The 25,090-nt window shown below is 36.9% G+C and overlaps 1 protein-coding gene across 2 annotated transcripts in view; it reads right to left on the bottom strand.

The window, feature by feature from the left end:
* The window catches only part of LOC104689215 (macrophage mannose receptor 1-like), a 35,634-nt gene that overhangs the window by 5,690 nt on the left and 4,854 nt on the right, over window positions 1-25,090 (bottom strand). Inside the window, exons 4-25 of one of the 2 annotated variants that reach the window (XM_010399252.4) lie at window positions 23,836-23,994; window positions 22,793-22,906; window positions 21,391-21,537; window positions 20,299-20,481; window positions 19,593-19,750; window positions 19,069-19,179; window positions 16,566-16,681; window positions 15,983-16,131; window positions 14,269-14,468; window positions 13,844-13,971; window positions 13,147-13,234; window positions 12,449-12,584; window positions 10,274-10,312; window positions 10,004-10,167; window positions 8,885-8,952; window positions 8,369-8,469; window positions 7,464-7,606; window positions 6,258-6,363; window positions 5,271-5,467; window positions 3,687-3,789; window positions 2,787-3,019; window positions 636-801 (exon numbers count right to left, since the gene is read on the bottom strand). In XM_010399252.4, coding sequence (XP_010397554.1) covers window positions 636-801; window positions 2,787-3,019; window positions 3,687-3,789; window positions 5,271-5,467; window positions 6,258-6,363; window positions 7,464-7,606; window positions 8,369-8,469; window positions 8,885-8,952; window positions 10,004-10,167; window positions 10,274-10,312; window positions 12,449-12,584; window positions 13,147-13,234; window positions 13,844-13,971; window positions 14,269-14,468; window positions 15,983-16,131; window positions 16,566-16,681; window positions 19,069-19,179; window positions 19,593-19,750; window positions 20,299-20,481; window positions 21,391-21,537; window positions 22,793-22,906; window positions 23,836-23,994 — 3,009 coding nt within the window. The remainder of the gene's footprint in view (window positions 1-635; window positions 802-2,786; window positions 3,020-3,686; window positions 3,790-5,270; window positions 5,468-6,257; window positions 6,364-7,463; window positions 7,607-8,368; window positions 8,470-8,884; window positions 8,953-10,003; window positions 10,168-10,273; window positions 10,313-12,448; window positions 12,585-13,146; window positions 13,235-13,843; window positions 13,972-14,268; window positions 14,469-15,982; window positions 16,132-16,565; window positions 16,682-19,068; window positions 19,180-19,592; window positions 19,751-20,298; window positions 20,482-21,390; window positions 21,538-22,792; window positions 22,907-23,835; window positions 23,995-25,090) is intronic. The other variant, XM_019285460.3, reaches the window with a different exon arrangement.

Raw genomic sequence — 25,090 nt, 5'->3', positions numbered from 1 at the left:
AGTGGTAGAGATTCACTGATCTGTCCACAGTATTTATTAAAGACTTATGTACTGATACAATTAGAAAGTTTTCCTTGCTGTATTTAAGTCTGTCACCCCTTCCCAATTTGTATCAGACACATAGAAAAATTAAATTCCATCCCATAAGCCTCATTTTTAATATTTAGAATTGATAATATGGTTTCTCAAAGTCTTTGGTTTCTTAGTCTTTTGCCCAACTCCAATCTTTTCTTTTAATTATTGTTACCTGGTCATATGAAAACTCTAGTTGACTGAGAAGCTTTTCAAATTTTGGTGCCCCAAACTGTATACAGAATTTCATATAATGCCTAATAAAAACAGGTCTTATAGCAAGTGAATTACTTTTCCTAATAGAATGAATAGTTTAAAAAAATTGAGTATTCAATCCTTTGTTTCTTAGGCTTTTGGTAATTATTATGAATCAATTAACTTTTGGAAAGAATTCATGTCAGTATTTAGAACTAGTTAGCTACGCCTGTCTTCTTGGTGCATAAACAAAGTATTATATTTATCCTGGTGTATAAACAAAGTATTTTTCCAGTGGCTTATTATATTTAGCACAGTTGATAGCACTATACAGCCTCTAGTCAAAATGCTTGTATGGAGTTACTTACCATCTGATTTTTTACAGACAGAGAAGAGTTTTTCCTCACAAGAAGCTGTCTTCCAGGTGCCATCAGTGTCTAGGTAGACACATGCTAATGTCTGTTTTGGTTCTCCACTGGACCACTTGCTGTAAACTAAACTCCACTTGTCAATCCATTGATACTTGCCATTGGTCTGGAAGTAAAATCTATATGGTAAATTCAAGGTTGCTTACAGTGACATAGCTACTCTACAGGTTCCTCAAGAGGACTCTCACGTAACCAGTGTAGAATCATCTGCTTACTAGTGCCCCTTCTTAGCTCTTAAATGCTAACTGACTAAAAAGTACTGTGTCTGTCATCTGCAAATGTGAATGCCTCCAAAAGGTATCTAACATTAATTCAGAGCATTTGTCAAGCACTGAGAAATGGAAGGATAAAAAAAGAAAGGGGGCATGAGAGAAGGCATAAAACTAGGGGTCAGATAAGACATCATGTTGGTGTAACCATCCAGACGTCTGCATGGAAAATGGGAGTTTGTGTGGGAGTGTTCTTAAGCAGCTGTAATCACCATCACTTTTGTTGTAGTTATTGTGACTGTGATTCATGGTGAAGAGCGTAGCATGTCAAAACACACCTACCATCCAAATGTTCACCCTCTCCTGTCATACAACTGGTGTAGACATCTCAAAACCAGAAAGGATTATTTTCCATAGCACTCTAACTTCTAATAGGAGTAATTATGCCAATTGCATTTTCAAATTTAAAAAATATAGCTCTTGGTCAATATGTACCATATCATATAGCCTCCATATTCCTTTTACCAATTTTTGCCCCAGTTTCTGTTCACAGCTGTAGTTTGCTATTGCTACCATAAATAAGACCACTCTAGCAAAATGTGTGAGCATAAACACACACATAAAAATTGTTCCATCTCAGGTGTCAGGTGTGCAACCTCTGATACCTTGTCACTGATCACCGAGGTGCATAAATGCAGAGCAGGAGGGCAGGATATTGTGCCTGGAATATCCTTTAGATTAAAAACAACTCAAAATGTAGGAGATTTTACAATTTATAGATACTTTAAACGACTCCAAACAGCACACTACATTGTTCTATACTGGTTTGCAGGAACATTTCCTCGTGCTAAAGGGAATCTCTACTGTATGAGTCTTATTTGAAGATTTCCAGTGCAAATGGCTGTTACATTGATGTAACATGCTGTTTTCAGCACTACACTGGCAGAAATCCCAATGGGCAACAAGATGAGAGCATAAAGTAAAATCAGGTCCTGTGTCAGCTTGACTGCTTGTATGTGTCAGAGACTGAAAATAGCTAATGCCTCAAACATTGATATAAAGTTTTGCTCATTATAAAGAAGCTACAACCGAAGAAGCTTCCCTGAAGAGTGGGACTTTTAACTGAAAGTCAAACTGTTGATTAGATAAAGGGTAACACATGTTCAGCCATCTTTCTGAGGGAAAGATATGCATCCACAAAAGGCCAAAGCCACCAGCTGCAACTGTCCCTGGTTGAGTTTGGGGTGGGGGGAGAGCACAGCTCACAGAAGCCAGGTTTACACAGACTGCCCCCAACCGAGGGGGGAGGAGGAGGTTTTGGGTGCATGGTGTAACCTCTGGTGAGAGGCAATAAACACCCATCCTCTGTTACACAAACTGGCCCAGCTGTGGAACCCCCAACCCCACAGGGCACATCCAAGGGACTTTCACGTGAGAGGCTCGGCCCCACAGGGCTGCACGTGGTGCAACAGACCCAGAGTCTGCTGTGAGAGACTGACCCCACCCCAGGGGGCCATGGCTGGACATGCCCACCCAGCGTGAGCATGTACACCCATGGGACTCTGTGCCTTCTGGGGCAACCTTCACCACCAAGAGACCAGCTGGAGAGGATCAACGAACATCGTTGGGATCCATGGAGTGGTGATATTTTCCTTGTTCTCTTATTGTCCCTGTCACTCTTTCTGCCCTCCCCACTTCTCTTCTACTTCTTCCTTCCTTTCTTTCTTTCTCTCTCTCTCTCTCTCTCTAATATTTACCATCAATAAAGCTCTTACTATTGTCACTGGTATATGGTCTCGTTTGCACCTTAATTCTGCATGTTAAAGTGCAAACCTGCACTTTAAAACTGGATCATAACAGTATGTAATATATTTGTTCTCACCATGTTGCTGTTAAGACCGATCCACAGAGGCTCTCCATATTCCTCTGCAAGTAGGAACAACAGTGCCTGGCTATATGGATCTAAAATGCTGGCAAGTTCGGAAGCATTTTTATTGCAGTTTTTTTGTGCTTCCTCCCAGTTCATTCTGGAATGGGTGACAGAATAGCTAATCCCACTAGAATGGTCAAAAGCAAAGTCGAGCACTGTTGCTGGTGACTTAAAGAGTTCAGGATCTGTAGGAAAAAGGAAAAAAACCACCCCAAGAACAGTTAAATTTGGAGTCATGTATTTGACTTGAGCAACTGAGTAACATCATTATTTACAAACCTAGTATAAAATTGCTAATGGAATGGAACATCTTCTTCTTAGCCGTTTAAAATTGAACATAACTTCAAAACAACAGGTCTGATAAAAGAAATGTATTTTCAGCCTCTGAAAATTTTGAATCAGTAAATGCACAGTATCTTATATTGCAGAGGTAAATTTATTCCCTCATTCAGAAATAATACACCTGCCCTGACTGTTATTTTAAAATACTCTTTGCAGCTTAATGACTATCAGGTTTATATGGATATCAAACCTACTAGTTTTGATACCCTATAGATCATTATGAACATACGTAATTAAAATGTTTCTGGGCTTCATCTATTCAATTACAATTTAAAAAATAAAATAGTTTTCCTATATTTTGCTATGTTTTCTCAAAAACCTGGCTAAGTAACACTGGGAGGCAGGATGAGGATGGGCCCTTAGGTTTTACTGATCCTTTACCTTAAAACCAAAACAAAATTAAACAAAACAAAACAGAACCAAAACCCAACTGTAATAAAGTATGTTAAACAAGAAAAGTTATTTTAATCCTGTTGTTATCAATTTCAAGATTAACAATACAGAACTCACCACTATCCTTCTGGCATATATACCCTCTGTACTTAAAACACTCCTCATTGTTCCATTTTCCTGTGTCATCAGGAGGACCTCTCTTCAGAGACACACAATCAAACTGTTGGAGTAAGGGAAAGAAGATGGGTACATGGATATTAGAAGTTATAAAACAAAGTACTATAGTTCCCTGAGTAGTTTCACTCTTTTTGTTTTTTAGTTCTGATGTTGTAGGGTGTATTACAACTCTAGAAACACCTTTCTTTTATCCTTCTCTGTCCTTTCCGACCTCCTTTGTGGTGGCCAACTCCCGTGTTGTACACACTTCAGCTCAGCCTGCTTGTTCCTTTGGATACTTTCTGGGAGAAATACTTGAAAGGCATTATTTTCAAGAACTTACTTCCACATTATCTATCCCAACTAATGGTTACTATCAGTAAGGTTTTGAATAAGAATGAAATGGAGGTCATGCTTTGTATTTCACTTGCAAAGCCGACTTTAAATAGTGGCGGTTCTAGACGAAATCACCTAAATTACAGTGCTTGGCAGAGCTGTCATCTGCTCTAGTTGTTAGAATTTCTCTTTCAGTTACGTCAGATCAGCTTAAGAAGCTGAAACATCAAGTTTATTACAAACCTCAATCTCCTCTACTAAGCTGCCATGGGGTGATTGTTGGTCCTTTGAAAATGATCCTCTGAAGGAGAGAGCTGTTAGTGTCTTGAAGGTGAAGGAGAAAGTAGGATGTACCTTGCACATTTTTTTCCTGCCTGATATTTCCTAGTGTTACTAGAGCTGCAGTGGAGATATGTACTGTCATTTATGTCTTCCTGCATGCCTTGACCAATGGGCAAGAACAACATGAATTGGCCCAGGTGTAGACTAAGTTGGTTGTCCAGATCCCTGGCTTTTTTAAAGGTGCAGATACCAAAATGATAGGAGAATGGACAGGGAGTGGAATGACATCGTGTGAAGGGCAAGTTTGGAACACAAGATACAGGGATAAATGGAAGATAGGCAATGTGGGTGTGCAAATCAGTCTATATCGGTATGATTATGTAGAATGCTATTTTATTTACAGCATTATGAGGTTTAATTTCAGTGCTAGCAGTGGAGAGGGTTTGATGGGCTTAGAAAGTAGTTGACATCTTTTGGCCCTTAGTAATTCAATTACAATTTTAAATAGGGAAGAAGTAAAAAAGCTGAACTCTTTCCTCTTGCATCCTCTTCTCCTTCCTTCATAGACATGAAAATAAATTTGTGTGTTAACTTCTAAACTTCTAATGTTGCATTTATTTTCTTTGAAAATTTGATAATTTACTATGAAAAGGAAAGCTGTATTCAATATATCCAATCTTTATTCAATCTGCCATTGCTGCAATTTTGCCAAATACTTTGACAAAATTACAGCAATGCCATTTTATGCTCTGAGATAGCTAGACTACTCAAACATTGAAAGGTTTTACCTCTAGACCCAGTTTAAAGATAGATGACCAACCAATGGAGAAGGCTTGGGCAATGTCTGTAGTGAAGTGAGCTGCTTACTGGAAGTGGTATTGCTCCTCCAAGGTTTAGACTTGATGGTAAACACTAAGCAATATTTACCTGTTGCAGATTGTGGCCATCTTCTGGATGTAGACTAGGATACAAAACAGGTTCCACAAGTTTTGGGGAATCTTTAGCCCAGTTTGTATATGAGAGAGCACTTCCATCAGACCAAACAAAGTTGAGTTCACTGAGCATATCATTCAAGCCAATCCAAGGATCATTTGAAACATCCTTCAAATGGTAAGTGAGAAAAGCTAGAAAAAAAAAGCCAACAGAGGAAAAAATTAATGTGTCATGTCATCAGTCAAAATATCAACTCATAAACAAATACTTAACTATTTTGTTCATTAAAGTCTTCTAAAAACATTTTAATGACATTTGATCAGAAATTTATCTGAGTCCATTATTTCAAGGTTATGCCAAGCCCTTGCCCATGAAAAGTCTCAAAGAGTTAAAGTATTTGGGAACAATGAAGCAAGATTGGAATGAGAAAAGAAACAAAAAAACCTGTCTGACCACCATGATACCTAATGAGTTCACTTATTTCAACAGTCAGGATGAGCCACCTGACTGATGGAAATATGTGGCGATGTAAAGCTGCAAATGGAAGACAGGGAACATAGGCAAGGTGAAAATATGCCTTTCTCTGACATTCTGCTAAATTAAGTAGCAGAATTTAGGCAGAGGTACAGAAGTATATCCCAATCTATTTCTAGCAGAAACAGACCATGCATTCTGTTTATTTCTTTGTGTCTAAAGCTACAAATGCTAGATCTGGATTTTTAATTTTATGCAAATTCATGCCTATAAATAATGTAAGACACTTTGCATGATACATGAGGAAGCAATCCTTAGCATCACTAGCATGCCCCAAACAGATTGTTCAATTCTAAAAGCATTTCATGCCTTGGCCTATAACCAATGTTGAGTATACAAACTATAAAATGTATATATTTACACGCTGACGCTTGCCTTCTTTGCAGGAAATGTCCACTGTCTACAGAGTAAAGGCTCTCTATTACCTAAGGGGCTGTTGCACTATACCTTGAACTTGTACATTAGGTATGCTTGCCAGGTTTCCTCCAAGGCTCATGCAAACTCTTCTTGCAGTATTCCAGTAATCATAGCCAGACCCAAAAAATTTGTAACACTAGGGAAAAATAAGTATAGACTGTTAGAGTGACAGCAAAAAGAATTTAGGTATGAATTACACTAGTTTAAGTAAAAATTCACCTAACTCAGACCCCCAGAATATTTTTTCGAAGTTAACTTGTATCTGGAGCCAAATCAAACCATTCACAAGTTTTAAATTTGCTCTCTGTCTTTCTGCAAGGGACTGAGAAAGTCACAACAAAACTCAAACAGCTATTTACAAAGCATGGTAGGAGTCCAATGAGGATCCAATGTGCTGACTAACTCAGAGATTTCGAGATGCCATACAACATCACAAATAAATGATAAAGTGCTGACTCTATAGGAAAAGCCCATCCCAGGTGTGGAATTGCTGGAAATTCTGAAAAACCTTTTTAACCTAGTGTCTATGGTCAGAGCACTCTCTTGTTTATTCAGCCTTCTTCATAGTACACCTCTTTTATTAATGGAAGAATGACCAATTTCTTAAAATGTGTGTAACCATCACATTACCAGTACATATTCACCTTAAAACGTTCTGATATGAGTGTGCCTCGTGTGCCCTCTCCATGTTTACAGCTCAGTCTCTGCTCTGTGCCATGCCAGGAGCACAGTCTTGGCAAGGTTTGTGGAAAATAGTATCTTTGATGACTGTAACCTGGCATAAACTCACCTGGTGTGATATCCATGGGTGCCTTCATAACAATACTGTATATATTAGGAAATAGAACCCTTGATTATTAAGCACATCAAGTTAGTCCCTTTTGGGAAGAGGCAAGCGTTACATTGAAGTCTGTTTGGAAAAACTTTGCGTTATTTCTGATTTGTTCCATCTCAAATGACTGATTTTTTGCTATGCCTGATGCTTTCAGATTAATTCAGTTCTTCAATTTTTTGAAACATATATAAAATGTAACAGTTTTCCCAATGTACGTCAGGTGACCAATTCTCAGGAAAACAAGTAAAAGTCTGTAAAACCACCATTTTGAAGTAATTAGCCAATGGGTTCATTTTTTAATGCAACTGACAAAAGATTTCTGAGAGACAAAAGGCCTTATGTTTGTCTTTAAGTACCTTCCCAAGCAGTAATATCATTGTGCTTAGATGGAAGCATCATACCTGATTTTTAAATAAAATCCAGTCTGCAGGGCATCCTCCCGGAGCTGAAGGTACTGCTGAAGGGAGGGTTGCATTTATAAAACCTCTGTGCCTCTCACAGATATAGCCATTGGAAAAACCACAGCTGACATCATTCCACAAGCCTGAAATCGATCGAAGTTTAGGTAATAAGACACTGAATAAGATTGAAATTTGTGGGAAAGTGAACTGGTTTCTGTGCTTATAAGTTCAGAAGCAATCTGCGTGGAAACGTGTGATAACCTGCATCTACCTCCCATTATCACTGTATACAAAGGCACTTTGGTCCTGCTGTGACCAGGGAAGTGGCCAGATGAGATGGCCTCTGAGTAGAACCCTCCCAACCAGCTTTGTTGCACTGAAAGATGCAAGTGTAAAGTAATGCTTTGTCAGTGAAAGCACTATAGAATGTGAAACTCCATATATGTTCTGTTCCTTTGCTGACTATTCTCTTATTATTAAAACAATAATCTAATTATATAAAAATTAATTATAAAAATATCATTATAAATTTAAATTACATTATTAATTTAATAGTTATTTTCATAAATAAATAAATATTTAGTTATTTCAAATAACTATTATCTAATGATAATTATTCAGAAAAATAATTGCTGTTGATATGAATAGAACATTTTCTTTGTGCAGCTGAAACATCAGTGATCAAATTGCCACTGCATTCCCTGCTAAAATCAATATCTTATACTCCACTTTTGTGGATAATATTGCCCCTGAAGAAACCTCAGATATAACAACTAGTCTTCGTTATGCATGTTTCTCAAAATTGCTGGTAAAGAATGGGTGAAAATTGACAAGAGGTTTTTAAACAAGCATTAGAAGAGCAGCAGCCATAACATTACTTTGAAAACCAGAGTTGTGTAACTCACCATCTTTTTTATTTAAAACCACACAATTTTCTTGAGCTAGTGCAAAGTTGGGTTCACCCTGTGCCCAAGCTGCATAGTGCACTGGTCTTCCACTCATCCAACTGAAAAACAGTAGTGGTTGCTCAGACAAAGTCATTGAAACAGTTGAGAAAAATCTTCCTTAACATGTTAAAAATATTTTTAAAAAATTACAGCCGAGTCTGTCTGTAAATTGAGTTTCCATTAGCATTAAAAGACCTTAGATAATGAAATACCTGAATATCAAGACCAAAATGTCTTTATTTTCAACAGATATTATCTACCTATTCATAACACAAATATCCCCTATAAAAATTTCACTTAGAACAGTGTTTGTACAATGTAGTTTAACCAAGGGAGAGCACACATTTCAACATGCATTATCACTCTCTGAATCTGCATTTAACTCCTTTGCAGTGGTTCCTCCAGAAGGAGCTCTGGCAGTCCAATACTCCTACAACTGCTCTTTATGGATCTTGATGTAGCTTATTTACCTACCTGAACTGTTGATCTGCATTCTGGATTAATCCTATGAGATATGAGTCCAGTTTGCCATTTTTTAAGATCTAAACATAAAAATATATATTTTTATTAGTGTTTTCTAATATTTGTTAGTCTTTTAAACCAAAAAAAGTGTAAATTTTGTGCTGTGGAAGCAAAGAGATGAATACATATTGTTTAAATGATTGTGTACGGTCACCTGAGATACATGCAACTTATAGTTTTGCTTTATTATTTTTATTAATATATTCCCATTTTTGGCTGCATTACTGGTATGATCAAAGCTTTCAAAAATTCTGTTCTCAATTTACAAAGAAAAAGTCAAAGAAGTCTTGAGAAAAACAATTGAGTATAAAATTTTTGATACTTTCCTTGTTTTAAGCAGCTATGTAATCCTAGTGTCTCAAGCTGTCTGAGCTCTCCTCCTGTCATATCCTTTCTCACATAATAAAAGCAGACATCTAATCGTGTGAATCAGAAAGGTCTTTGTGTGGCTATGTTAGTATTAACAAACCAAGCAGGATTATGGCAGAGGTTTGAGGCACCATCCATGCTATTAAGTTGTCAGCATTCCCCTGCTGTGCTTCAGTCATGGGGCAGGAAAACTAATCCATGAAGGATTGTTTGAATCATCAGTCTAACCTGGACCAGGCTAAGACTTTCTTTGAAAAGCTGTTTTGGAGAGCAACGTGACCATCAGGTAGGACCATCAAAGCCACGCTGGCAGTTGCCTCACATCTACATGCAACACTGCATTCTAGAATATGATATTTGGGTGAGAGGTAACCACCTTGTCAGAAGGAGAGTTTTCTGAGAGCACGCCTACTCTACCTGTCATTACTCCTTATATATTTGGCCACAGGCTGAACTGCATTCAGATTAAAATAGACAAGAATATACCCACCCTAGTAAACAGTAAAGTCTTTTGCATGTTTTTTTCCTAAGGTGAAGATTCATTTAGTAGAATAAATATTTTTTCATAGAATATTTAAACCTAGTCCTAATAAAATGTAGTAATATTATGCAACAAGCACATTCTTCTGTACTTCGCAAACAGGATATATACAGAGGGTATATAAGCCATGTAGTGGATAACATAACAAAATCTCCCCTTACGTATTTCCACAAAAATTTTCTTTCACTATTATTTCCAATTGTAGCAAGATTTCCATGATTGTTTGTGCAGAATGTTCTGGCTTTCTCCATAGAGGCCTTTTCTGGGCTGAAAAAATATTGTTTGTCTCCTTTTACAATCCAGCCATCTTCTGTGATTTCATATGCTGCAACAAAGAGGAGAAATCTCTGCATTCTTCACAGTTCTTATGCAAAGCTGGTGGTGTTACATCACACCACCCTTTAGATAAGTGAAAATAAACAGAAGCTTACTGGCAGAAGGGCCCAGAGGTTCTGGTTTCAAGGGTGTCCCTGTAATGAAATGGGGTAAAAAAAACCATGGAAAACATGTCCCAAACATTGAGCCAGTATAAGTGTTCAATTTGTGGAAACTATTTTAATGTCTATTAACTTTTCACATTTAATGTATTTAATGCAGAATATATTTATATAGCATCTTTGGTGCAAAGTTAAAAATGGATATTCAGGGAATAAAAGGTGCATTATAGGCCTACATCTCTCTCGGTAGATTTTTGATAAGTGCATCTTGTACATCTTGAATGTTGCCTAAATTGGATGGCTGAAGTTAGTCTGAATGAATACTTGTTTCTGAAATAGTGAAATACTTCACTATTTCACTAAATAGTGAAAATACTCCAATGTTGGTAGACTTTAAACAATTCTTTGTGGACATTGTCTTGTATTTGAACAAGAAATTCAAATACTAAACAAAGTCTTGCTTTTAACTATTTTATAATTTATTAGCATTTACTTGTTTGTGAAACTTCTTTTTTTTTCTGTGTAGCTGCTTTGAGAACAATTAGATTACTGCTTTTTGAAAAATAATTTAAACTAAAAACTTCCACATCACATGGAGTGTGATATTGGAGCAATGTGTCTCTAAACATGCAAGGCTAAGAGCTATAAAAATGTAAGACAAATGTCATCTTTAAAATCTCAAGGCCATCTGAATGGGGCTTTGAGCAACCTGGTCAAAGGTTGAGAGTTGGAACTAGATGATCTTTAAGGTCCTTTCCAACTCAAACCATTCTGTGATTCTATGGGGTTTTTCCCACAGGAATTTATTGCAATGTTTGTGTTGCTGTATATGTAATTACATTTTAGTAAATGACTGAACACATGCTTGGGTTAAAAACATAAATATGTCAGCTTTTAAAAATAATCTATTGTATAATTGGTTACAAGCTTAAAAATAAAATGGTTACAAAATTTAAAAGAAAAATCCTAATAAATGTGTTTTGGAAGTACAAAGCATTATGTGTTTCAGTATCTTTCAGCATGCCATTATGCACTGCTGACTAATGATGGCAATTTCTTCAGGCTGTAATTTCTGCCATTCAAATACTACTAATAATTAACAGTAAACAGCTACTATTGACACTTTTCCTAATGATTTTTAGCTGTGGTGATCATGCAGGTCAGAACTCAGAAAGGAACCTACCAGGAAAGTATCTTCACAACATTTCTTTGAGATAGAGGTCTATGACGATTACTTTATAAGTATGAGAAGCTGAAACTATGTGCCTTGGTTAGAATCAGATTGTTTTGAATAATTCAGCAGCACAGAAATTATATTTTTTAGAAAAGTAACAACTGAAACTAGTTTGAAGGAGCCTGGGGAGCCACCAAAGGAACATTGCTGTTAGTCTGGGAAGTGAAATACGTAGCCCAACACATAGCTATAATTTATTCCTCTCTAATTTCACTGAATATTTTTCCTAACAGTAGCTGAGAAAAAAACCACAGAAATAAAGAAGATTTTTCTACTAGCATAAGAGGAAGATGTGAACCTGTCTAAAAGTATGAAGTATTTTTGAAGCTCTCAGTACCTTCTTTTTGTTACAGCAGGCCTGTCTTCACATGTCATCTTACAAAAAGACTGATTCTATTATGCTGGTGGTGTTGTTTAACTTAGAATAAGATTAGGTGACTAATGTGTTGTTGTGTACCAACATCTGAGCAGAGAAGTTTCACTTCACAAAGGATATGGAAATTTAAAATCATTTTTTTCTTTCTTTTTTCTTTTTTTTTCAAACTGTAGTCCTCTCTTTCTCCTTCAGTCAGTCAGAACTGTTTTGACAAAAATCTGCTTTTGTGCAGAGCAATGAATATTGCAAGGTAAGCTCTTGAGATTGCTTTCATCTTATTTTCTATTATTACATAATTACATGAAGAAGTGTGATTTCAGTAAAGCTTATCATGGAATACACTTTTTATAATGAAACAATAAAAAAGTTTATCATTAACAGATGAAATCTTGTATTCCAAAGGTATTTATATGTCTTGAACTACTTTTCTGTGTGCAAAATTCCTGTGAAATCAACCAAATTTTCTACCAATATGTAACTTGTACAGCTTCCTGTTTTGATAGAATGGATTCAGCTTGAATTTCTTCCTAAGGTGAGTTTAGAGTAAAAAGCAATCTACCTTTCTTTATTTCACAAATCCAGTTATGACTGTATTCACAGTGCTCCTTAATCCATGACGGGGAAGGGTTTTCACTGATTGCTCCACAATCTTGAAATGCAGTATCGTAAAAATAATTTCTTGCTTTATAATTAACCTACAGAGAAAACACACCTGTGGCTTTTAATCTTGTCTACAGGGGGAAAAACTGTACTCTGTAAAGAATGAGAAGTTTCCAATCACTCCTTTTTCCCCTCCTCTGGCTGTGAAGCCAATGTGAGCTATTAAAGTAATTACAAACACTCTGCAAGATGAAAGAAAGGCTATGAGTTTATGCAGTATCTAACAGACTGTAGCAGTCCCACAAAAACTGGAATCAAATGAGGTTATAAATCACAAGCAGCAAAAAGGAACATGGCAATTTATCACCAGAGACTAACAAAAATCAGGAGAGACCTTTCTCATATATTTGTGACATGGACATAATCTCTGTAGCTGAAAGCAGTCCTCTGTCTTATCAGTGTTGTGGTGGTATAACCTCAGGGTTTATTGGCCTTTTTTGGTTTTTTCCAATCTGGTATGAAGAGCAGTGATTCAGAGTTACCCAGTTGCAAAATAGACATTTTTGGGAATTCTTATACAGCTTTTGTATGCACCATTCATGGAAACTTCTCTAACAGAAAGAAAACAGAAGGAAACTGGCATGGTAAAACGCTCACCGGAGATCCATCACTCCAGGAAAGCCCACCATCAGGATCCAAACACTGCAAACCTATCCAGAAGGGCTGAAATGATGGGGATTTCTTTCTAGAGTGTGAAAAAAAGTAGAGTGGAAGAGGACATATGTTGTTAGCTCTGCTCAATTTTAAACAATAACTCTGACACTTACTGAACTTGAAATACAGCAATAATTTTAAAAATAAAAGGTACTGTTGATCAGGAAACTCCCATTGGCAAGTAAATGAAGGTCACACCTTAAAATTTTGTAATTTGCAAATGGTTGTATTGGAAACACAGCATGTTGATTTTCTACATTGATGTTGTGATTATAGTGTTTTTTTCAGAAATAGACTGTTCAGGGTTACTGGAAGACAGAATTTAGTTTCAAAATGGTTCACTAAACAAACTTAGAATAGGGTCTGTGGAGAAGCATTTAACAATTTTTTTTGTTGGGTTGGCTTTTATCTGAATTTAAAATGTTTGCAGATTATGACACATTTTAGGAACTCCAAAAAATTCTTTGAAAACATTACTCATATGAGACATTTTCTCAGTTATTTTTCTTATTATTATGATGAAAACCAGATAGATTTTTAAACTAATTATCTCAGGAGCAACTCAAGAATATTATAATTTTTTACTACATAATGTGTTGTTACACCAAAATATCAATTATTACACAGTTCAATTGCTTACTTTATTAAGTTTTCTATCACTGTTTGCTCTTCTTCACTTCTAATGGCAGCCAGGTCTCCTCCTATTTCTCTGCAGAAATCTCGGGCTTCAAACCATGTTTTCTTTTGGTCTTCTTCTCTCACAAAACCCTGTACATGCAGGTAGAACACTGTGTTTTCAGTGCACTAAACATAAATCTGCTGGCTGCCTTGCATAAGAAAAATAGGAAAACCTTCCATTAAAATTATCCATTATAATATGGATTCAAAAGTAATTGGATAACCTTACTTATCACTGATAGAGTGAAAATAGCAGTGATATTTGAATAGTTGTGTAAAAACTGGCTACATTTGTGATATTACGTGCCATTCTGTGGTATTTAGATTACATATCTCTTTGATGCTCTCCTATCTCACGAGTAGATTATGGCAAAAAACAGTACTTACTCTGAAGCATGAATTAGTGCTATTGCTTGTATCCCAGCCCAAGGGACATTTGGAATCAGAAATGGTTTCAGAAGCGACAGGAACAGTGACTTTTTCAGCTAATTTTTTGCAGAGAAATTTTGCCTTTACTTCACAGTTCTGAACATCCCATAGTCCAGCTGCATTTCCAGTCCTAAGGGCAACACAACCGGCTTTCTTCCCTTTGTGAGATACAAAAAAAGTTGAAATGTTTTTTAAAGAGGCTCCCTTGACATTTTTACAGCTCATGTAATTAATTTACAAAAGGCTATTTGAAATATATAAGTGTAGTGTCCACTCAGAGGAGGAGCTTCATGAAAAGAGGAAACCAGTAAGCCGAGTCCTTCCCTTTGAGTGCATGAACAACTCCTTGCCTGCCTCTTTCCTCTGCCACTCACGGCAAGGCTTTGGCAGCTCAGTGCCGAGGCTGGAAGGGATTTCATCCTTTCCCTTCAGTTTGATTTTGCTCTTGTAAACAATGAGGAGTCAGAAAAGAAATATTTTAATGGCATCATAGAGTCATAGAATAATTTAGGTTGGAAAAGATCTGTAAGATCATAGAGTCCAAGCATTAACACAGCACCGCAGGCTCACCATTAAACCATCAATGCCACGTCTACAAATCTTCACATCTTGTAAATACCTCCAGGGATGGTGACCCAACCACTTCCCTGGGCAGCCTATTCCAAGGCCTGAACACCCTTTCTGTGAAGAAATCTTTCCAAGTATCCAATCTAAAGCTCTCCTGATGCACCTTGAGGCCCTTTCCTCTTCCCCTATTTCTTGTTGCTTGGGAGAAGAAACTGATCTCCACCTCCCTACAACCTCCTTTCAGGCAGTTGTAGAGTGATAAAGTTTCCTCTGAGCCTCCTTTCCTCCAGGTTAAACACCTCCATCTCTCTCAGCCACTCCTCATTAGACCCAAACCCTTCACCAGCTTTGTTGACCTTCTCTGGACATGCTGCTGCATCTCCATGTTTTTCTTGTAGTGAAGCACCCAAAACTGAACCCAGGATTTAATTTGCAGCCCCACTGGTGCCAAGTATCAAAGACACTTCAGCTTCAAAGTCAGAAATGTTCCTACGTGTCATCATGGATTTATCAAAGTTGGAAAACAGTTAGAATTAGGGAACACAGAGAGTTCCTTAGTAGCATAGATTTAGTCCAGTGGTAATGATGCCTTAAAGACCCTAGAAATGAATCAACACACTTCCAAGATAATATTAGTATAGGAGGTAATATAAAAGTTGGTCTTTACTGGAGGCCTCCAGGGGCAGATGTGGAAAATGTCCACAAAATGCCCACCCCCACATGGGGTGAATACAGCTTTATAAGTTTGGCAAATTAGTGTATTTGACAAAAATCACCAATTAGAGACATAAGAGGTGAGGCAATTTCCCCTGGTTCAATCCTTTCTAAATCCTCTCCCTCAGATGGAAACTAAACTTTGTTTATGAAAACGTGTCTTGAAGCGTTGTTTTTCGGCCTTGGTTCCCAGGAAGAATCAAGGTTAGGGGCCTTGTACCCCCCTGGGCTTGGAGCTCTGGAATACGTCTTGTCTTTCTAGCTAAGGAAAAGGTAGGGAAAAGTACTGGGACTAGCTACTAATACAATAATGGGCTGCAAATATATGTGTAAAGAATACGGAGAATATATAAAAGGAAAAAGGAAAAAACATTCGGCATCAGTAGAGTACCAGGCATTGCTGCATTCCAGTTTGTGTACAGAACACCTTCACCAGTCACCCACTTGAAACTCCCTTGCTCTTCCATGTCTGAGAGACCAATCCAAAAATACTTCTCAGAGCTCAGACCAATGAGGCTGGTCAAGTAGGCTTGCTCATATCTGAAATGAAAGGAGTCAGATGGGATTGAGCCTAGCTTTCCTTTCATCTTCCACTCCTCAGCATCCCAAACTTCCCTCAGCTAGAATGAATAGATTCTCCATTAGGTTTCCTCTTTTGGGAAATAGGTTGTTTAACTGGGTCCCAGATGCAGTAGCTGCAATAGGGGATGAAGCTGTGCTATACTGAAAAACTGCTCCCTACTGAGCAGAAGTTGCTGTTGTCTGTTCTTTCAAAGTAAAGTACAGGAAACATTGATGTGTAAATTATGTTTAGTTAGAAAAGCCATACTGTGTTTATTCTATTTTTTTTTCTTCACAAAAAGGATATTCTGGGGTTTTTTTTGTTTTCTTTTTTTTGTCAAAAAGTTCTCAACTATTTTTTAAAATTCCAATATTATTGCATCAGATAGACAGTTTTTAAACTCTTTTCCTACCTGTCTCCTATACTTGTTAAATAACCACTGCTCCTTTCACAGGTTTTCTTTGCTTCTGAAAATGTTACAGAGGTATGTCCAACCAGGTAGCAGTAAAAACCATACCTTTCCCAACCCTGTCAAGAACACATGAAATATACTTGCAATTAAAAAGAAAATATGTTCTAGTACTTGAAATTCAGTGAACACTCATGAAACAACCTTTTTTTAATAGAACCTCATGTGATTATGTATTAATTTGAATTCCAGTATACTAATGGAAATTCAGTTTAGCAAACATTCAGTGCAGAAAGAAGATTTAATCACACAACCCTTGAACCTCAAGAAGTAGAACTTTTGAGGTCTGCAAAAATAAACCTTTGTGTTAAATTTAATTATTCTGGGAACAACTGATCCAAAGCGTAAAATGTTTCTCCAACTCAACCCACATTTAAAAACAAAAGTGCCTAGCACAAATGCACATCCAAATATATCTCTTGCTCCACTAATACTCCATTATTATTACCAACAAGACTGTTTTTTATTTGTAGAAATAGAATTTGAACTGCTCTCCCATCACATATAAAAAGAAACCTCTGTAGTTTAAAACGACTCTTGCTGTTGACACCCAACACATCCATAATTTTACAACACAGATTACCATAGACAAAAAAGCACAGTATTCATACAATTACCCCAAATTATGATAATAATCTCGACTTTTATTCACTGCATCAGTGTTAGACTACCTCCTTTTTTACTCCAAAAGTAACAACCAAAAAAAATTGAAATTGTTAAATAAACTAAACTACTAGTAGTTAACTCAACAAACTAATACTACTTTGCTTACTGTAAGAGGATTACTAACTGATGTTAATTCAATTAGACATACTACATTACAAAATAGAACAGCTATTAATTTTTTACTTTTAACACACAGACATAAATGCAAAGATTTTGATAAAATGTACTGTATAAATCTTTCTAATCACTCACAATCAATTCATGCGAGTATTAAACCTCTACAAAATAATGTAAACAAATTAAAAATAGTAGATAAAACGAATTAGTTTAACAGTCTTTTTAAAAACTAGAAAATCACTAAATAGATTAAAAATTTAATCAAAATAAGAATATTTGTACAAAGAGTATTATTAATTTTAGTAATATGCTTACCCTACTTAATTCAATGTACTCAGATATTAATTAAGAAATCAAACAAATAATAATTGTTAAAAAGAGAGAGGGAGTTGTCAGGAACCAGACAGCAAAGGAAGCTGATAGCTGTGCAGATTTTCTAGCCCTGGTTCAGCAGAAACTGTGGGACAGATAAAACTCAAGGCAAGAACAAGAAGCAAAGATAGAATGAAGAGGACGCCACGACCTGACCACTTTGGCAAAGAAGATGCAGACGAGGTCACTGCTGGCACAAGGGGGTGCCTGCAAGGACTTGATAGTGTTGCTGTGGGAACAGAGGCAAAGGAAGTCTAAGTAGGGGAATTTGTCCAGAAGTTAGAGAACTATAAATGCTGGTGATTTCTGTACTAAACTGGCTTTGTTTGCTCTTTATTAGCATCCAGCAGGGTCTGTGTCCTTTGTCTCAATCTCTTCAAGTGCCTATGAGTCACTTTTTTGATAATAATGGATAAATTTTTACTGGTAAAAGAGAGAGACACAGAATGGAGAGTGCATTCAGAATCAGGTGAATAAAATACTTCTTTGCTTAGAACCAAAAAGAGTAGTCTGTTGTAGTAGAGATGCTGACTCAAGTTTCCTGATGTTTCGAGGCTAAAGGAACAGTAAATAGACTAATTAATTGATTTAATTCATCAGGTCACCTAAAAAGTCTGACTGAAGAGGTAACATAGAGACCACTAAAGAACAAAATCCTCAAAATTACAGCTGAATTCCAAGTCACTTTTCCCTTTTATGGCAACTCAAGATTTGGTTGCTGCACCCAAGAAAGGTAAATAAACTCTGTGTTCAGTGTTTGGCTGCTGCTTAGCTCCATCAAGCACAATGAGTCTCAGCTCTGTTCCCCATATGGGCTTGTGGGAAAGGTTACTAAATACAGAATAGTAATAAATAGGAAAGTAAAAAGAGGGAAAAAAGAAGGAAAAAAAGTGGTAGGATACAATAACTTGCTCAAAACAAATTCACTCATAAAAACGATTTTATTGTTTTGATTTGGCTTCAGTAGTGAGATTTGTCATCATCTTGCATCATGGCACATAGCCCAGAAATTGTTGCCAGTCCCTACTACGTGTTCGATAACCACAGATGGCTGCAGAACAATATAACAAATATGCAGACAACCACAGGAATGGTTTTAGCCCCTTTCACAGACAGTTCTGAGAGGTAATAGGCCTGACTTCTTGTTATTCCTTATATGGGAATGTAGTGAAAATTATCGCCCTGAATTTGTAGAATAACAGTTTCTAGGAAAGGGAAAAAAATAGTTTCAATGTCAAGTGGAGCCTGTGAAATTTTGCTAACCAGATGCTTGGTTATGCTTTCTTCTTACCTTCAGGCAGGCAGGATCAGTCTTTGCTGTCCCAGAGACTCCTTGCAGTGGGTCTCTTCTGCAGATGTAGCCTAACTTCCTGTCACAGGCACTGTCTGCCCAGTATCCATCCTAGTTTCAGTTTGGGAAGAGGTGAAAAACAGTGAGGCAGAACCTGTTTCCTATAGAAACATCATCATTCTTTTGAAAGTACTGTTTCAATGTGAAGATCTGTACTTTTTAATGGATTCCAAGTATTTGAGCTTGGAGGTGAGGTTATGTTAAGCTAAGTGGCACAGCCAGATTGTTACGGTTTGCTTGGCACATAATGTACACTCGCAATCAGATATGAACATTTACTAGTTATACGTAATTTCATTTTAAATTTAATTTAGAACAACCATATGTGTGAGTGAATAAAGATAACATTCTTTGATTCTATGCAACTTAGCAACTGTGCTGAGTTGCACTAAAAATCTCCCTAGAAATACAGCCATAACTCAAATAGTACAGTGCCACGCTGGGATTCATGTGGAATGGTTCACCTTTCCTGCCATAATGACACAATCTTCCTGGCCAGTGACTTCATGGGTTGGTTCTCCAGGCAACCACTTGGTATATGTCACAGGAGTCCCATCACTCCACTCAAAGTACATTTGAGTTTTGAGGTCGTTCAGGCCAATCCACAGCTCATCCACAGCTTCTAAGGACAGAAATTCATCTGTGTTATTACCCAAGTTGAAACAGTCCGTAGGAGCAAGATTTTATGGAGATGAGCTGAAATTGCAATGTTGCAATGCAAATTCATCTGTATTAAAAGATGAAGGAGTTTATTTTAAAATGTAATTCACATTCTTCTTTCAAGAAGTTAAAAATGAGATATCAGCAGGAAATGAGATTCCTCAGCTTTATCAGTAAAGTCCATTACTGTATCTACAGCTACAAGGTGTCTGATGCAGATAATCCACTCAAATGCTGCAGTAACTAGAGCTGTTATTTCCTTCAAGTGATTTCATGCAGTGAAAAACAAATGAAAATCAAAATGAAAAGAATTCAAATGAAAAAGAAGAGAGAATAATGATTCCTTTTGTGGGTTTTTGGCATTTGGGTTTTTTCTAACCTATGTATCTGTGGCCTTCCCTATAAATACTCATAACAAACAAGCGAGAATTATTTTATTTTAATCCTGTAAGATTTCTAACAGTATAGTTCTCTATCTGTACCAAACACTGTCCTGTGAGAAGTACTCACTGTAGCCAAGCTGAGACAGGATGAAGCCATGCTCCTCAGGGTTGTGGATGCTGGCCAGGTTGCCTTTGCTCTCATTGCAGGAAATGAGGGCTTCTCTCCATACTTTGGGGTCTCTATGAACCATGAAACAGTGACCTCCATAGGACAACCATTCTTCTGGGCATTTAACAGGCTCTACATCCCCTCAAAATCAATAGATATTTCAAGTTTTTATATGGTGCAAACTGAAGTCTAGAATAACTGCAATTGCATTTAAAATCAGTTAATTAACTAATTAGAATGAAAATTAAGTGGTAACAAATAAGCAGTACTTCATTCCTCACACAGGTATTTTAGTCTGTATGTTGTTGCTCTCTGTACTTCTATAGAAACCATACTGCATTTAAACAAAAGAGGAAAAGACTGGAGACAGTTGTTACTGGGCTTCACTAGTGTGAAGTATTCACTGGCCAGAGGAATATTTAGGAATTTGGTATGTAGTATTTCCTCACAATATACCCCACCCAATTATGTTTTTTATCTTTCATAAAGGCATTATTACTGTAGCACAAGTAATTCTCTGCACACACGGCTTTCCATGCCAACTCTCATTAAATAAACCAGAAAGAAGTACAGTAGAAAAGTGGCCTGAAGGAAGTTGCTCTTTTTTGCCAACTTTCTAGGTTACAGGCAACCCCATCAAGAAGTTGCTACATCAAGAAGCCTACTGGTGCCATTTTTCCAAGCCTTCTGTGACAAACCTCAGTGTTTCCATTAGAATGCACTGCAGGAAGGGTGAAGCATCTCTAACTCTATTTTCATGTCCATGATACTTTCATGATAGTGTCTGTCTTAACCCAGTGCCTCTGGAATTGTGAATAATAACATAGAGTAAAAAATGCTTGTGTGGTTACTGGGCTCCAGGAACATTTTCAGTACTTAATTATATTGTGCAAAAGAAATAACAGTATGCTTTGTTCTGTACCAGTCCTCATAGCAGAAAAACAAATTTCAATGCTTGCTTTTTCTTTTTATTTTAAATAGCCATTAAATTTAGCTTTAGCGACATAAATTATGACCTTATCAAAAGGTTTTTTTATTTGCTTGACATACCAGATGGAAGAATTAAAGGATCCTTTGTGGCGTTTTCCTTTTTACAGATATAGCCAAGTTTCAGCTCACATGGCTGGTTTTCCCATTTAGCATCTCTTCTGGGATTTAGTACCCCACAGAGTTTTTCAGACTCAGGCTCAGGGCTTCCTTCATGGGATAAAAAAACCAAATTATTTTTATTTAGCACAGGGTTTATGTCAGCAGCTAAAAGAGCAATTTACTTATAGCCTTTTCATGTGTAAATTATGGGCTCATGATTTCACTCCTACATTATTTTTCTACCAGAGATAAGGAAATGTAATTTAGAAGTACCCATCGAAACATTTCTTTTGAAGCTTGTTGCATACTTCACATATTCTGCCACATTTGATTACAGAATAGTGGTCCTTTCTGCATGTCCTTTGGAAAGTGAATGCAGATTTTCTCCTTGCTGCAAGCAGAACCTCCTGACATTCCCTTACAATTGTTGAGTGTCTCTCCTCTGCCTGCCTCTTCAACCAACACTCCAGGAGTTTCTCCAGGACCACTATCCCTGGGGAATGGTCAGTGTTTTCTTCTCAGAGAGGCCCCAAATGATAAATTACATTTTTTTCCCTCCCCCCACAAAATGTACAACTTAATTCTGCTGTGAACTGGAAACGTGTAGATTACCTCATGATCATAGCCATTGTGTGGGGATACAGGAGCTCTGGGGTTGTGGGCTGCATGACCTGAGAGCCAATTCCTCAGCCCTGCAAATCTCGAGGAATTTGACCAGCTCAGCAGAAGGTAGAAAATCTTCTACCAAACTCAGCTGCTCTGGGCTTTCCCTTCTTCCTTTGTGCCAGATAAAAGCAGGTGCCACCTCTGAGACTTGGGAAGGCCAAAAGATGGACTATGCTTGCATTTATTCAGAATTTGCTGCAACCTACTGTTGCCATGGCAATCATTAAGTGACTTTCAAAGATAAACTGTCAACACCATAAACTCTATTTACAGCCTCTTGAATGAGAGAAGAAGAACAAAAAAGCATAAGACGTGAAGAGGAAGGCTTTGCAAGAGCAGTGCTCACTGACAGCTGAGTCCTTGCAGGATGCAGGGTCTGATAACCTGTGAGAGTTGTAGAGACAGAGGATTTCACTGAATTGAATGCATTCCCAGTATGCTACAGCTCAACTAGTGCTTTTTACTTTATCTGCCTCTGATAGGAGATGAGCTTATTTAGCTCTTCTGCTTGAAATTCCATGAGTTATATCCAGTGAAGAAAATCATCATTCTCAGATTTTTTTGTTTTACTTGTCTCGTAAGGCATTCAGCTCCCTTTCCTCATGTTCGTATGGAATACTACAGGACTGCATTTATTACACATTCATCATATTGGTGGGAGATATTAATTCCAAAAATCGTTTAAAAAGATTACTACCTGGTGCCCAGTTAAAGTATCTGAAGGGAAAGCCACCGCTCCACTGCCAGCCGCTGTTGAGATTCAGACTGTTAAGTCCAATCCAGAGAGAGGATCTCTTGCTGTCAATCAAATCTAGTTAACCAAAAGAATTGAATTCTAATGAGATTTGCTAGGAAAACTTCTGCATTTCCAAAGTTTAGAAGAAGATAATAAAAGTCTTCCTGGTGGTGTGTAAGTTCAGTACAGAGCTCATGTTAACTGGTAACAAACTCAGAGGGATTTTTCTGTAGATAAAGAGTAGTGAATTGAAAAAGATTATTTTACTTATTATTTTATCTGAACTTAATGCTATTCTACAGTTATATGTAAACAATAAGCTTTCAAAACTGAAAGACTGAATTGCTATTATTAATGATGTTACAAGTTTTCTTGTGTGTGGTTCAATTGATATAGGACCTTGTTCCACAGTGTTCATAAACCTATAAAGTCTGTATAAAATTACCATATAAAATATGTAAAAATGCATAAAAAATATTGTATTTCAAAATTACTATTTCATTAGATGTACGCGAAGAATACTGATTTATGAACACAAAATCACAGAACATGTCATATAATGTAATAGTCATATAATGGCTGCCTCCTAAAATGTTGTTTCTTGTTTTAAGATCCCTTTCTGGGACCTTTCTGGTGTTTTCTGAGCTTGAGCCAATTTTTGCCTAATTAGCTGGAAATTCTTACATTTTTGGATAAAATAATAATAATAATAATATAAATACTTTAAAATGGTAATTCCACAACTTACAGAAGTTCCACCTATAAAAAGCTTAATATACTGTAGTTTTAGTACATATATTATTAGTACATATATATATACATATATAATATATACCTATATATACATACATAATATATGTACTTCTATTAGGACATATATTTTATATTAGTACATTTTTTTACATCAGCTGTTCATTGTAATGTGATTAAAGCATTGAAACTTTTGTAATCACTCAAAAAAACCTTTTGAAACAGTTTTAACTGAATCTTGCTTATTAGCTCACCTCTTAGATATATTTGTTCATGTATCTCCACGACACTTAATAATTCTGCATTCTGTTGCTGACAGCTCTTCCTTGCTTGGTGCCATGTGAGAGCTGACTGGTGGTTTATCTGGTAGTAGGTTCCTGTCAAAGGATCTGTACTCCAAAATCTGTAACTGTCTGTGTGAGAAAAAGGAGATTTAGTACCTGAGTTTGTAATAAACATTTTACGCAAAATGTTATGGCAAAATTTAACTGCAAGCTTAATTGAGAAATAACATTTTGGAGCAAATAAGGCTCAGACCCGCAATTTATCTTGCTCTTTGTAAAGAAAATAGGGTTTTTCATTGACATTAGCAGTGAAGAGCCTTACATTCTTTATTTGCACTTTCCCCTTCAAATTTTATAATCTCCAGGAGAAAAAAAATATTGTAAAGAAGTCAGTAAATCAAAACTGTATCTTGATCATTGTCTACCCTGAGAACCTGTTCAGCAGCCCATAGGCTATGCCGAGATTATTCTTGGCTGAAACACAACCGAAATACAAACATTTCCAGTAAAGAAATCTTGTCAAATTATGCCATCAATAATCACATTTGAGATGCTATAGGCTTGGGGAAGAGCAGCTGGAAAGCTGTCCAGTGAAAATGGACTTGGGGGTGCTGGTTGATAACCAGCCAAACACGAGCCAGTGAGTGCCCAGGTGGCCAAGAAGGCCAATGGCATCTTGGCCTGTATCAGCAACAGTGGCCAGCAGGACCAGGGCAGTGATCGTCCCTTTGCACACAGCACTGGTGAGGCCACACCTCAAATACTAGTTCAGTGTTGAGCCTCACTACAAAAAAGATCTTGATGTGCTGGAGCACATCCAGAGGAGGGCAAGAGAGCTGGTGAAGGGCCCTGTGAGGAGCATGTGAGGGAATTGAGGTTGTATTTGTAGTCTGCATGTGTTTTAGATAACTGGAATGTTGAAATTGTCTTCTGACAGCTCACTGTTAGCAGAACTGGTCCCTGGGCAAGTACTAAAATAAGCTGTGATTACAACTTGCCCTAAATTTCTCTTTTGTTGAGAAAAAAATGCTAAATTTCTTGAATGGTTTGTTAGAGAAAATGTTTTCTATTTCTTATTGTTTCTTTGTTGCTGATTCAGAGATTTTTAACATTCTTTTTTACTGTAGACTCAAGTATTAGTGATAATGTCCCAAGAATTTTATCATGCCAAACACTTCATATTTTCTAGTTTATATAATGAGGATGTCATGGGATTTTTCAAGTT

Source organism: Corvus cornix, chromosome 2 (assembly GCF_000738735.6).
Source record: "Corvus cornix cornix isolate S_Up_H32 chromosome 2, ASM73873v5, whole genome shotgun sequence".
NCBI classification, from domain to species: domain Eukaryota; kingdom Metazoa; phylum Chordata; class Aves; order Passeriformes; family Corvidae; genus Corvus; species Corvus cornix.
Note: the sequence above shows the minus strand (reverse complement) of the source record. Positions and strands in the feature narration are given on the sequence as shown.